General features: G+C 36.3%; 2 protein-coding genes across 3 annotated transcripts in view; one reads left to right on the top strand and one right to left on the bottom strand.

Annotated features, from left to right (window-relative positions):
* PALMD (palmdelphin) overlaps window positions 1-3,041 on the top strand; it is a 42,821-nt gene extending 39,780 nt beyond the window's left edge. Inside the window, exon 8 of the mRNA XM_011368492.2 lies at window positions 2,479-3,041. Within this exon, the coding sequence (XP_011366794.1) occupies window positions 2,479-2,522 (44 nt within the window). The 3' untranslated portion in view covers window positions 2,523-3,041. The remainder of the gene's footprint in view (window positions 1-2,478) is intronic.
* Window positions 3,042-12,381: 9,340 nt separating this feature from the next.
* FRRS1 (ferric chelate reductase 1) overlaps window positions 12,382-14,368 on the bottom strand; it is a 42,655-nt gene continuing 40,668 nt past the window's right edge. For both annotated transcript variants that reach the window (XM_011368481.2, XM_023536369.1), the window contains exons 15-16: window positions 13,310-13,371; window positions 12,382-13,231 (exon numbers count right to left, since the gene is read on the bottom strand). In XM_011368481.2, the coding sequence (XP_011366783.1) occupies window positions 13,139-13,231; window positions 13,310-13,371 (155 nt within the window). In that variant the 3' untranslated portion in view covers window positions 12,382-13,138. The remainder of the gene's footprint in view (window positions 13,232-13,309; window positions 13,372-14,368) is intronic.

The following is a 14,368-nucleotide window of genomic DNA, read 5'->3' as shown; positions in this document are numbered from 1 at the left end:
TAAACAGAATGCTCCAAATTCCTTGCCTTCCATTATGGTACTGTTTTACATTGCTGTTTTCCAATTCAGTTCATGAATTACAGAGCTGGTATGTTTTTAAATGAGTTTTTTAAATAAATATATCATCTTGACATATGCCCTCAGGGAACATCCATATACATAGACTATCTAGCCACTTATGCACCTCGATTTCACAAGCACCAAGTAGGTTGAGCTTCTGCCTCAATCCCCTAAAATGCTTATTGATGATACTTGAAAATCCACCACTTCAGTCAACTCCTTTTTTGACAGGATAGGTCCCCTACTAAATATAAATATTTCTGGTAAGTATGATAGTTAAAAATTATCAATCTCTTTTCTCTTAGTGTAAACGTTGTTATCAAAGCCTTATTTAAGAGCAAATTTTAACTTGGAAAAGCGCATGAAGGAGGAAGCAAGATGGGGGAAGGTGGAGGTTGGAGATCCTAAAGATGAGATATTTTGTCGAAAATTTGAACAGGGTTGACATGACGAGAAAATTTATGCAAAGTTATGTTCATCAGCCAATGTAAATATGAGGGTCATGTTCTAATATATAACTCAATGCCAGACACTTCAATGCCAGTCCTCACCAACCTATTCTTGTACTTCTAGCTCTGTTCTCCCCTCTTAGAGATGTCAGTGGCATTTCAGGATGAAGAGGTGGAGAATTTCAGCTCTGGGGGAATCACATGCTTTTGGTGCCAAAATTGTCAACCTGTGGCAACCGTTAGGAGCCAAGGGATAGTAAGATGAAGGAGACAAGCTTTCTTCTACCCAGTTCAACCAGCCAAAACCATGAGTCTGTATTGCTGTGGGGAGAGGAGATAGAGGTCAGAGAAGAGCAGAAAGGAGAAGTAAAAAGGAGAGCTGGTTGCCCAGGTTTATTAACTGCTACACCTAAGGACGATCCCATTGCTGACATGCTCTAGCCCCACACATCTACTTGACATTCACATCATCTATTTGCCATAAGACTAAAGAAAGGAATGGCAGACTCTAACAATACAGAACTCTTTGTTCCCCTTTAAGAAATGAGACAGTGAGTTACTGGATTACCTCACTCCTGAAGATGCACACATCCAGGATAGCCTTTAAGGAGTCATTGAATGTCCACAGCACATGGGATGTGCCTGCTTTACTGAATCTTAAGTTGAAAAGTAGTTGTAGGGAGGACTTTGCCCTGCTCTCTTTTTAGGAATGGGCAAAAAAGAGGTCCACAAAATCTAAAAGTAAAACAATAAAGTCTTGCTATCTGCCTTTAGTTCACCTCCTGTGGAAGCAAATCTTCTCCTCGGGTTTCACCATCCAACATCTCCCAGCAAGAGAGACCATCCTCCTGGCTACAAAGAAAAAAAAAAAATTCTCTCAGCTGGTCCTAAATTCAAAGACTATTCTTGATCCTAGACCACTAGATATGGTCATTCTCCTTAAGGTTCCAAGTAAATAATTCTCTTTGGATTCATTTAAATGAAAACATTTCATATAAGTAGAATGACCATAAAAATGATCGTGGTTTTACTACAGTATCGGATTCCCATCCCTTCTCATATTTGTGAACAAGAGCGTCTTAGAGATACGGTCTTTTCATTGGTTAATAGACAACATATGGCTGAGAAATGAGAGAATATGTCTTCCTTTTTTTTTTCATTCAATAAAATTTTGCAATCAGTTAAACAGCTAGTTCTTGAGCTATATTACACATGAATGTAATGATCAGTGACTTGAAAGCATCTCTCAACTTTTGGAACATAACTGAGGTAGCTATACTCTGAAGTCCTAAACATTAAGGGCATGATACCAGAATATCAGAGAATGTTATAAATTCTAAATCTACATTTTTAAAAATGGTTTCTAAATCCAGTATGTCGTTAGCAGCGGAATATGCTCAAAATAAGATGTTTTCAATTTAAAAAGTATTTGTACATTGACAGACATTTTACAGTTACTCCTACTCTTAATTACTGGTTCATATTGTTTCATTACAAAAAAATTTTGTTTTTATCATTCTATATCCAAGGATAAAGCCCCTTGGTATAACCAACTTTGATGAGTTAACCTAACCATGAATTAGAGTCTGTGTCAATGCTTTTTTTTTTTCCAGTAGTGCATAGCTCAAAAATATGCACAAAACACAGCTATTGTGCATAGGGAATTTATCTATGGCTAAAATTGAAATTGTGTACTAATCCTATATTTACTCAACTTATGCTGTATTTGCTCTACTAATTTTTCTAATCTTTATAGCAATAGGTTCCTTCTAGCTCTGAACCTGCTTCTGCCCTAAGTTAACCATAGCTTATTATTTCTACTATCTTTTTGTGCTACTAAAACAATGCTCACATTGTTGGATAAAATCGTCTGAGGTATGTCTCAACTTTCCTGCATTCTATGAAATGGTCATTTAGAGTGAAAATTAAGTCTTTTTTATAACTCTCTGTTTCTTTCTTTAATTTGCAGCTTTAAGGATGAGAATGGCAAAGCTGGGGAAAAAAGTTATCTAAGAGGTGTACCACCTACATAAACATCCTTTGGAGAAGAAACTAAGAAATGTTTGCAACTTTCTCTTCTGGATATTTGTTTCTTTTCTTTTTTTTTTCTTTTTCTTTTTTTTTTTTTGAGATCCAAAAAAACTATAATTATAACCATATTAAGTCATATGAATAAGCAATAGCCATTATTTGTAAAAAAAAAAAACTTCCAAAAAAGCTAAGGAGAACAAACGCTTAACTTTTCCAGTTACTTGACACGATTTAGTGAAGGGGGGTGGGGGAGATCAGCATATTTTATTGTATTGATCTCAGAGCATTTCTAATGAGAGCTTGTTACATTTAAGAATAAAGTTATTTAAAATATCCTGACTATATTCTATTAACTGACGTTGTAATTTTGCTAATACAAATGAGAGATCATAGGAAGCCATTACAACTCATCACAGAAACATGCAACTTCAAATCTGACAAGTAAACACGCCAGCCCATTTCAACAGGCTTAGACAACTACATCCTCCTACTAAAGATCAATTCAATTGATTTAGTAGAAATTTCAGACTTTTTGCATACATCTGAAAGTTTCATGCAGTAATTGCCTTTATATTTTAGGACTGGATTGAATTATCTTGATAGTGTACATGACCTTACCGATGATAACTGGCATGTTCATTCTTCTTGAAATATTCTTTCATTCATTTCATTGTGAATCCCATTGTTCGAGGACTGATTATAACATAAGGTCGTTGGATAGAGGACTTTCCGTAGTCTCAAAAAACACAAATCTCATCCAATGTTTGGCCAATTCTGGTAAATGGTTAGAATCCCAATGTTCAAAGTTAATAAGATTGTGTACAGCATGTCATTCCTAAGTATTCTTGCCAGGATGTTAAATCCTGAGTTGAAGGAAAATATCCTGATGCCAATTCTCTCCTACTCTACCTACCATCCTGCCCTCCACCCAACACCCTCAAAGTCCACTCCCACACATCTTCCCTTGGATCACGCCAGTGCATACTACTCAGGTCCTACAAGCCTTTCAGGGCAGAAACTAAATTTCCCTGGCGAAGCTATGACAATTTCTTACCTCAGTTACTGGCATGGAGGCAATAAGGTAAAAAGAAGCAGATCATGATGAGGACAAGCATTACCTTGCAAAGCATCAGCTTCAGATGAGTTGTTTGCAAGGGGCAGTTGTTCTCCTAGAGGAAAGAGCTTCTCTGCTGGCCTGGAATGTTCTGGGAAATCTGGATATTCAATTTCAGAGACATTTTCACATGAATACGTCAATCCCAGGTCTAAGGGCTCCATTCCTTCCCTTTCATGCCACTGATTGTCAGAAAAAACTGCACATTCTTTTACACCTCTGCCATCCTTGTGATTAATGCAATGGTTTTTGGTTTTGTTTTTTGTACACGAATGTTTCTTAGAACACTGTCTGGCACCTACTAAGTGATCAATAGATGAATGAATGCATGAATGAATGAATGAATGAATGAATGGTTCAGAATGGAAAAGTTATAGTCTGCAAGGGGAGGCTGTGTAAACACCAGATGGCCTCAGGCATGAGCCAGAATCTAGCTGGCAGATCATCTAGCCCCTTTGACAGAGGGCATTGGGCAGGGCTGATGTGTAGAAGTGGCCCACAATGGCCAGAAAGTGTGGGAGGCTACACCTAATCTATTGCCTGAGGATGAGGCTGAAGCTGCTGTGGAATTGGCTACCAGGTGGACAGAGAGAAGCCTGAGTGCAAAGCTGCAGCTAGTCAGTTAGCGCTGCTGAGGTGAGACTGGACCACCCACGCACCAACCCACTGACTCCTGTGCTCAATAAAAAAGAAGAAAAGCCAGAAAATAATAGTGAGGTGGCTTGCAGCACTCCGCCAGCACCCTTTATTGAGAAAGCTTAACACTGCATCACCTGGCAAAGGAGAGATATTTACAGGGTCAGGATCACAAAGAAGGGCAAAGAAGGGTAGATTTGAAGATGAAGCATTAAATAAAAAGATAAAGAGGAAGCATTAAAATGCACAATCCACCCATTTTTCTACTCAGCTCCGTATTTATCCTTCTACATATAGTTGAAAGTTCAAGCAACTAAAAAACAACTCTGTTTCTATCTAATAAGATGCACCTACCTTTTATACATAGATCTCACCCTCTCCCCAAAATAAGGAGACACACGCTTCCAAGGGTCATTGTATCCACAGCTAACCAAATTAAACATTATTTTTAAGAAGTTTTAGATTAACAGAAAAATTGAGAAGATAATATAAAGTTTCCATACACCCAACACCTAGTTTCCTCTATTATTAACATCTTACATTAGTTTGGTACATTTGTAATAATTAATGTACCAATAGTGATATATGATTACTAACTAAAGACTCATAGTTTATTCCGATTTCCTTAGTTTTCAGCTAATGTCTTTTTTCTGTTCGTAAGGATCCTAAGCAGAGATCCACACTACTTTTAGTTGTCATGTGTCCTTAGGCTCCTCTTGACTGTCACTGCTTTTCCGACTTTCCTTATTATTGATAACCTTGACAGTTTTGAAATTACTCATCAGGTATTTTGCAGAATGTCTCTTTCTTGCAAATTGTCTGATATGTCTCTCAAAATTAGACTAGGATCATGAGTTTGGGAGAGGAAAACCACAGAGATAAAGTGCCATTTTCATCACATCATATCAAGGGAACATAGTTTCAACATGATTTATCACTGTTGATATTGACCTTGATCACCCGACTGACGTAGTGCTTGTTAGGCTGTTCCACTGTAAAATTATTCTTTTTTCCTTTTTTTCTATACTGCATGCTTTGGAAGGAAGTCACTGTGCATAACTCCCATATACACAGTATCTACATAAATTATTTCAAATTTGTCAATTCTCCATTTGTTTAATCATTAATTTAAATCACTATGGATGTTTACACTTGAGTTTACCCAACACAGTCTGTTGCTCGAATTGTGCCAGCTTTGGCCATTGAAAGTTCTCAGTTAGCCACTATGCAAATTTGATGTAAACCCATAAATGTTTTAACATAAGATGTCTTTCCATTTTGTTAGATTTTCTTTAGTTTCTTTCAACAGTGTTTTATAGTTTTCAGAGTACAAGTCTTACATTTCCTTGTTTAAATCTATTCCTATTTTATTACCCTTGATGCTATTGTGTGACTGGAATTGTTATCCTAATTTTACTTTTAGATTTTTCACCGCTAGTGTTTGGAAGTGCAATTGATTTTTATATCCTGCAACCTTGCTGTACTCGTTTATTACCTCCAGCAGTTGTTTACTGGATTCCTTAGGATTTTCTCTATATAAGATTATGTCACCTATGAAATGTTAGTTTTTCTTCTTCCTTTACAATCTGGATGTCTTTTATTTCTATTTCTTGCCGAACTGCCCCTGCCGAAACTCCAATGCAATGTTGATGCAAAGTGGTGAGAACACACATCCTCATCTTAAGCAGAAAATGTTCAGTCATTCATCCTTAAGTATGATATTAGCTGTAGGTTTTTCCTAGATGCCTTTATCAGGTTGAGGAAATGCCCTTCTATTCCACATTTGTTGAGTGTTTTTATCATGAATGGCTCCCTCACTTTAATTCTGTCAACGTTTTCTTCATGTGTTTTGAAGTTTGTTATTAGGCATATATATATATATTTATGACTACAATGTATTCTTGATATTTTAAGCTTTAATCATTAAATAGGTCTCTCTTTACTGATAATACTCTTTACCTGGAAATGAATTTATCTAGTATAGATACAGACATTTCAGCTTCCTCATGCTTACTATTTCATAGTGGACCTTCTTCCATTCATTTACTTTCAAACTGTCTGCTTCTTTTTCTTTTTTTTATTTGGGGGGCGGGGTTTACTGTTTCATTTTTGTTTGTTTGTTTGTTTGCTTTTTAATTCATTTCAAGTATTCAGCACATTGGTTAGACATCTATATAATTCATAAAACCATCCCCTCAATTACTCCCTCCCTCCCCTGACCCTCCACCTAGCCAATATATTAATGCTAACTGCATTCCCTCTGCCGTGCTCCCCATACTCCGTGACCAACTATCAACTACTAATTTGTACTTCTTTAACCTTTGACCTCATTTTCTCATCCTCCCAAACCCCCTTCCCTCTGTCCGTAACCAAATTGTCCAGTATACTTATGAGTCTGTTTTTGATTAATCTGCTTCTTTATATTTAAATCACATCATGGATTTCACTTTTTTACTATCTGACATTCTCTGACTTTTAATTGGAGTATTTACTACACTAATATTTAATGTATTTGTTAATATGGTTGAAATTATTTGTTCTCTATTTGGCCCTCCCATTTTTTTGTTCCTTTGTTTTTATTTTCTTGTCTTTTTAATTAAATTATTTAAGTAATTTTAGAATTCCATGTTAATTTTTCTATTTATATATATATATATATGCATATACACACATATATACACACACACACATATATATTGCTTTTTTTCTCTAGGAATTACAATATATATCTTTAATTTTCACATTAGAACTTAAAACTTTTCGCTTAGAACTAACATTGTATAACTTTATATAAGATGCAGACATCTTGCAATTATGCAGGTCCATTATCCCTTCCCATCCTTAACACTAACTTGTTATATGTATTACATCTGCATACAATATAAACCCCATGAAAAATGTACTTTTTTGCTTTAAAAAAACATTTATTATTAAGAATTTAAGTAGGAAATTTTGAAAAAACAGTTTTATATTGACCAAGTACGTACCATTTTGAGTGTTCTTCATTCCTTTGAGGATCTGTGTTCCCATTCACTGTCACTTTTCTTCAACCTGAAGAACTTCCTTTTGCATTTCCTGCAGAGCGTATGTGCTAGCAACAAACTCTCTTAGATGTCTTTCACCCAAAACTGTCTTTATATTTGCCTTTATTCTTAAAGGGTGTTTTTTCTTTGTACAAAATTCTTGTGGACTTTTCTTTCTCTTTCAGTACTTTATAGATGTTATTCCATTCTCTCTAGCCTCCACAGATGCCTATGACAAGTCAGATGTTAATGAAATCATTCCCCTGTATATAATGTTTCATTTTTCTGTTTCTTCTTTCAAGAGTTGCTCTGTATTTTTCGCTTTCAAGAGTATGACTAGGATTCGCATAAGCATGACTGTCTATACTTTCCTACTTGAGATGTTTTCCTGCATCATAAATCAGTAAAGTTATCAAATTCTATCAAATAGGGGGGTTTTCTACTCATTATATCCAGAGATTCTCTTCTGCTTCTGAGATAATTCCAAAAGATTTTATCATTTAACAGGTCCCTGAGGCTCTGCTTAATTCTTTTCCAAATATATTTTTTTTATTTTCTTCAAACCGGTAATTTCTATTAATCTGTCTTCAAGTTAATTAGCTCTTTTCTCTGTCGTCTCCATTCTAATATTAATTCTACCCAGTGAATTTTTCAAATACTTTATTTTTTCAGCTTTCCAATTCTATATGGTCCTATTGTATTATTTCTATTTCTATGCAGTTTATTTACAGTAAGCATATTTTTTTTACATCATTAAGAATAATTATAATAGATGCTTTAAAGTCTTATCTCCTGAATCTAGTTATCTAAGAAATCTCGAGGGTTGGTCTTCATTGATTATTCTTTCTTTAGAGCAGGGTTCACAAGCTGTGGCCCAAAGGCTAAATATATCTAACAGCCTGTTTTTGTACAGCGCACAAGCTAAGAATGGTTTCTCACATTTTCAAAGGGTTGTATTAAAAAAAAAAAAAAAAAAGATTATGCTACAGAGGCCACACATGCCCCATAAAGGCTAATAATATATTTCCTATCGGGCTCTTTAGTGAAAAAGTTAGCAAACGCCTGCTTTGCAGAATGGATCAGAATTGTCTGTTTCTTCTCATATTAGTAATTTTGGACTGTCATCTGTACATCACAAAATATTAGGTTATAAAAGTACTAGATTTTCTTATTTTTCTCTTTTTTAGCAGGCAACTAATTGGATGAAACTGCAGACTCCATTTCTTGTGTTGCTGCTCCAATCTCAGGTCAGCTTTTTTGTTTGGTCTGCTCCATGCATGTGAACACATTCAGGGGTCAACCAGGCACACAGGAATTAGGATCCCCTTTCTAGTGTTTTCTTTTCCAGGACCACTTCCCCTTCCCCTCTCCCTGACCGCTGCAGTTGGCCGGGCCATCAGTCCTCTGGTTTCTATGCCAGAGACACTGTCATTTTCCTGCCACCCAGCACCACCCACACGCACTTGCTTACAGCTGCCCTGAAGCTGAAAACATGAAAACAGAGAATTCCAAACAATTGCCTCCTCTGAGTATAGACTCCTCACCAGAATCTTCCTACTTCTGGTCACTCTCTGGGGTTTTTAAGCAGCTGCTTTTTTGAAGTTTACACTAGTTTTCTGGAGAAGGGTCAATTTGGCAGGATCTTACTCAGCATTTACTGGAGTCAGGAAATTCTTATCCCAAGAGTTTGATAACCATATATTGGTGTCTGATTAGAAACCAAAAAATTTGTTTAGATCCTTACAGGAAACCCAGAATACAATACAATTTCTTTTACGCGTGAATAAGATACTATGCGAAGAAGGGATACTTCTAGAGGTATGCTCCACAAACTTTAGGAACTTTCTCTCCCCTAAGCCAGAGGTACACGACCAGGCACAATACGAAATCACATTAGCTAGTTTGATAACAAAATAAGAAATTAAGCTGATACCAAGTTTAGAGTCAGCAAAATCCCCAGATCTTTCCACCCAAAGGTATAATCCAAGAGCAGTAATTAAGACCAATATTTGTTTTATTGAGATGAAATTTACATAATATAAAATAACTGTTTTACAGTGGCAATTCGGTAGCATTCCTTACATTCACAGTTTTGTACCACTACCACCTATCTCCACCTCCAGCATATTGTCATCACCACAAAGTACAATATTACCCATTATACAACTACTTCCTAGTCTCAGCTGCCTACACCCCAAGGCCCTGGAAACCACCACTCTGCTTATATCTATGGATTTACCTATTTTGGATATTTCATATAAATGGAATCATAATATGTGACCTTTTATGTCTGACTTCTTTCACTTAGCATAATATTTTGAAGGTTCATCCACATTATAACTTGTACCAGTACTTCATTCCTTTTTATGGCTGAATAATACACCCCTGTATGTAGGTACCACAATTTGTTTATCCATTCCTCTCTTGATGGATGTATGATCTGCTTCCATCATTGGCTGTTGTGAATAGTGTTGCTATGAACATCAATTATTTTTGTTTTGTTTAATGGTGGTAAAATACGCATAACACAAAATTTACCATTTTAACTACTTTTAAGTGTACAACTCAGTGCATTAAGTACATTCAGTATTGTGTAAGCATCACTACTATCAATCTCCAGAACCCGCTCAGCAATAAACTCCCCATTCTTCCCTCTCCCTCAGCCCCTGGTAATCACCATTCTACCATCTAGCTCTATGAAGTTGACTAGTCTAGGTATCTCAAATAAATAAAATCATGCAATAGTTGTCCTTGTGTGTCTGGCTATTTCACTGAACATGTAAATGTCTTCAAGGCGAATATCAAATTTCTTATAAAATTAAAAATACACATTTTATATGCAAAACCTGTTAAAGTTTAACACTGTAATCAAATAGCAACATCATCAACATGTACAAAGCACCTTACGATTGCCCTATGAACAGGCTTTATAGATGAAGGAATGAGTCTCAGAGAAGATAAGCGACTTGCCTGGGACATGGAGCTAGTAAATCAAACATGCATATTCAGGTCTTCCAACTTCGCTCTTAAACTCCCAGTGTCTTTTTTAATTTACAGGATCAGCTGCCTCCCAGCCCATCAACACTTCATTTAGAAGGATGGTCAAGACAAGAAGAGACCCATGTGGGAGAGAGAGTCAGAGAAGGCTCAAAGGACAAGGATGATCTTGGAGTCAAAACTTGATAAACTAGCTTTTGCCCGGAAGAGAGGGACAGAAAGGGCGTTCAGTGACCTGGGTGCAGAGATGAGCCTAGTAGGAGGTGGGCAAGGGAAGAGCAGGATGTGGATAGGGGCAGTGTATGTCCCAAGCAGATTTGAAAAGAGCTTACAAGAAGCCTTTTTTCATTCCCATCTATAATGAATTATCTTAAACAAAGACCTTTGTTCTTTTTTTCTCCTCTGCTCCATCAGAGCATACAGATAAACAGAATTTCAGCCAAAGGCTACATGTGCCCCTAGAGCTTCCTAGTTGGCATCTGCTGCATTTGTCTTTTCCCACTGCCACACATCCTGGACTGGGGCAGGATGTAGAAAGAATAAATATCACTTAACACACATTAGAGTCAAAATCCTGATAAAAATCAAGCAAGCACTAAAGTGAATTTGATTCATTTATTCAATAACTTATGCCATAAACTACTATGCCCTTGAGATAAATGTGCACAAACCAGAAACTAATAAAAACCAAAAGCCTCAGTTACAAATGCTACCCCAACCATAATTTTTTAGAATTCGTTTCATTTTTTTCCAAAAAAAGAACATATTTTTATTTTATAGAAGAATCCATCTGAAAACTTACAATTTTGCTCGTTGTTAGGGGCAACAGTGCTGAAGATATAAAGGCATTCTGTTTAACAACCACTCCTATCAAAAGAAATTTTGTTTTAAGAAAACCACCCAGATTTTTTATTACAAAAACAAAAAAGAAAAATTGAGGAAAAATGAAGAATAGGCATTTTCAATTTGTGGATATCAACCACTCATAAGCAGAAGAATCATAATTTTGTATTATTGGAAAGGTTTGGTCTATTAAGATTAAATAATGAAGACTTCTTCAGACAACTCGATATCAACTGATGATATATCAAAATAGTACCAACAGATGAATCAGTGAAAATGGAAAAAGTTAAAATATCTTAGCCTCAGCCCTGGAAATCCAGCAAGTTCATATATTTAAAAACCAAACACACCGAAGTCCATCCTCTCCTTAAAAGAAATTTTCCTTGTCATATATAGAATATAATTTATCAAGATAAACTGATTAATCTTTAAGCCCCTTGTAATTGAAAACTGGAGGAAAATATCTCAGTATACATTTAATTTTCTATACTGAAAAAAAAATTTTTTTAAATACGTTCGAAAGGAAAGTTTAGACTAGAACTTATAAAACATGAAAACAGAAAATTCACATATCAACCCTAAGCTACTTAAGATAAACACCAATATAAAAAAAAAAACAAACTTCCATGTCATATACCCAGTAAAAAATGTAAGATACATGGCCGAGGCTATTATTTACACCAGGTAGAAATTAGGTCGTTGGGCCAAACAGAAACTATAATGTAATCAGACCGAACACCTAAAGAAATCAAATATGCCTCCTTATTTAATAAACCTTAATTAATAAACCTTTTTATTTAAAGAATGTCCAGTTCTGCTTGTTTCCTTTGCCTTAGATTATTCTGTTCATTTGTTACAAGGTCAGAGGAATAAAAAGGGAAATACCAAACAATTGTTACAAATAATCTCGGCACACCCACCCTTATCCCCCAAAAAGGCAGAATTTTTTTAAATAAAGATTGGGAGTTGGTGGATTTTAAGGAAAATAGCATCCCATGATTACCTAAGTACTACTAAAAATGAATCACAGCAAGAGGACACAGAACAAAGCAGTACTTTGGTATTATGGCGCCACCCACTGGCTAGAAGTCCTCATAGCAAATAGGAGATAAATTAATAGAATAGGAGGGAAAATAACACCGTTTACTCTGATTCATTAGAGCATGGAGAACAACTAGCAGAACAGAACCACCTATATTATTTTATTACCCCAAGGAAAGAGAATAACTTAGACATGTTCACAAGGGTGAGCTTTATTTTTGAAATGCAAGTTTACAATCTCCAAAGGCTATAGGACTTAAATCTTATTGTCAAAATAATTAACATATAAAATGCCATTTTAGCTTTGTTGATGGCAGTTTTTAAGCAGAAGATGCACATTTTTATTTCATGGAAATTATATAATTCATAATATATTTAAACGTTAACGAAACCTACAATAGAGTCAGCCACATTTCTACTTTTACCAAAGAAGTAACAAAATACATAAAGTAAGAGATATATTCCAAAAACTGGACCAAAAACCATAGTTTCTCAAAAAGTTCTAAGAAACGCCCTTGATATAAACCAGTAAAAATGTTTCCTTTAAAGTACCACAACACCTTTATAGCTCAAAATATATTTACTTTAATCTTTTAATCCTAATGACATCCTTTATTTTCCAAATGGCTCTTGTTTATTTTCTTAAATGCTAACATTCTTAAAAATCTCAGCGTAGACATAACAGAGTCACTTCTCTTCCAGGAAGTACTACCCTCTCCATAAGACTCAGAATTGCACATAAAGGTTTGACATCACGTTATAGTCCATAGGACCCTGTTGAATATTGCTCTCTTAAGACCACACTTCATAATTCCTCTAGGGACATGACCTGGTCTTCCAAATTGGAATTCATGAATATGAATTCATGCAGTCAGTGCAGCTTCAAGTTTCTTTGCCTTGATGATAATTATTACCTGGTCTGTAACAGCAAGGTTTTTGCTTGCTCATAGATGGTTGATATTGGATAAGAACATGATGAGAAAAGTCACATTCCCACAGACGTAAATTGCTAACACTGCCTTTTTAAAAGCATAACCCTGAAAGAAAAATTGACATATGAAAGAAACTACTGTCATTAAGGTTTTTGTCAATTAATAAAAAAAAGAAGGACTTACTTCTGCTTCAGCTACAGTAAATGACTGCAGTATCTGAATTCTAGCATCATCCAATATTTCAACTGTCAAAAACAAAAACATAAGTTTATAAGGCCAATGGATACACAAGTAAACTAATTCTCAAAAAAAGAAAAAGAAAAAAGCTCTGATTTGTAGCATTTGCTGATTTCTGGGGTTTTTTTTCTCCCATTTCAAGCTACCAAATATTGCAAACTTCCTGAGTATTTAAGCCTCTCATAAATTGGGACAAGCTGGCTATAGCATACATTTGTCAAGGGACTTAAAATACGCTCTCTTTTTCTAGTCAATAAACACCATATCAAAGTCCTAACAATCCAAGTTTTAAGTAGATATGTATTTTAAATAGCCAGCTACAATTAGGTGGCCATCAAAAGCTTCACATATGTATTTCTATCAAGAATCAAAAATGGCAGGACAGGGGGGAGGCTCTAAAAATGACATAGATGATAGAGGCTTTGTTCACCCCTCTTACAACCACATCAAAGTTGGGATGGAAACAGAGCAAACAGCAAGCAAAATCACCTGGGATCTAGATGAACAAAAGCACTGCAACTAGGGAGAGAAATAAGAAATCACCTTGCAACAGTTGGAGGTAGGAAGGGACGAAGACACAAGGCTGCCCAGTCTGAGCGGCTGAGTGGGACAGAGGCTGCTGCAGTGGCAGCCAGTGGGTGCAGACGCCCCTTAAAGGGCTGCTTGGGAGGCACCAGGGACTTACAGTGGTCACTGAGTTGATGGAGTGAAGGCTGGAGGCAACGTTCTCTCCGGGGCAGAAGGGCTGGCAGTACCCATTGTTCCTCCCCACTCCCAGTATGGGGACACAGTGCAGCCATAGCTAGCAGAGACATTATCGAGCTGGATAACAGAGGTCGCTCTGCCCAGAGGATTCCCTGAAACTCTGCCTCCCTCAAATCATGGCCACTCCCAGGCCACATCCAGTTGCATTTTCAGTGAGTTGGGTGCTCCTTACTGAGCCAATCCCAAGACCCACTCTGGTGGCAGCTGGCCTCAGTTTCTGGTGTGGCCTTTTGAAGCAAC

Source organism: Pteropus vampyrus, unplaced genomic scaffold (assembly GCF_000151845.1).
Source record: "Pteropus vampyrus isolate Shadow unplaced genomic scaffold, Pvam_2.0 Scaffold6, whole genome shotgun sequence".
NCBI lineage: Eukaryota > Metazoa > Chordata > Mammalia > Chiroptera > Pteropodidae > Pteropus > Pteropus vampyrus.
The sequence above is the reverse complement of the archived record's forward strand: the minus strand, read 5'-3'. Positions and strand labels throughout refer to the sequence as shown.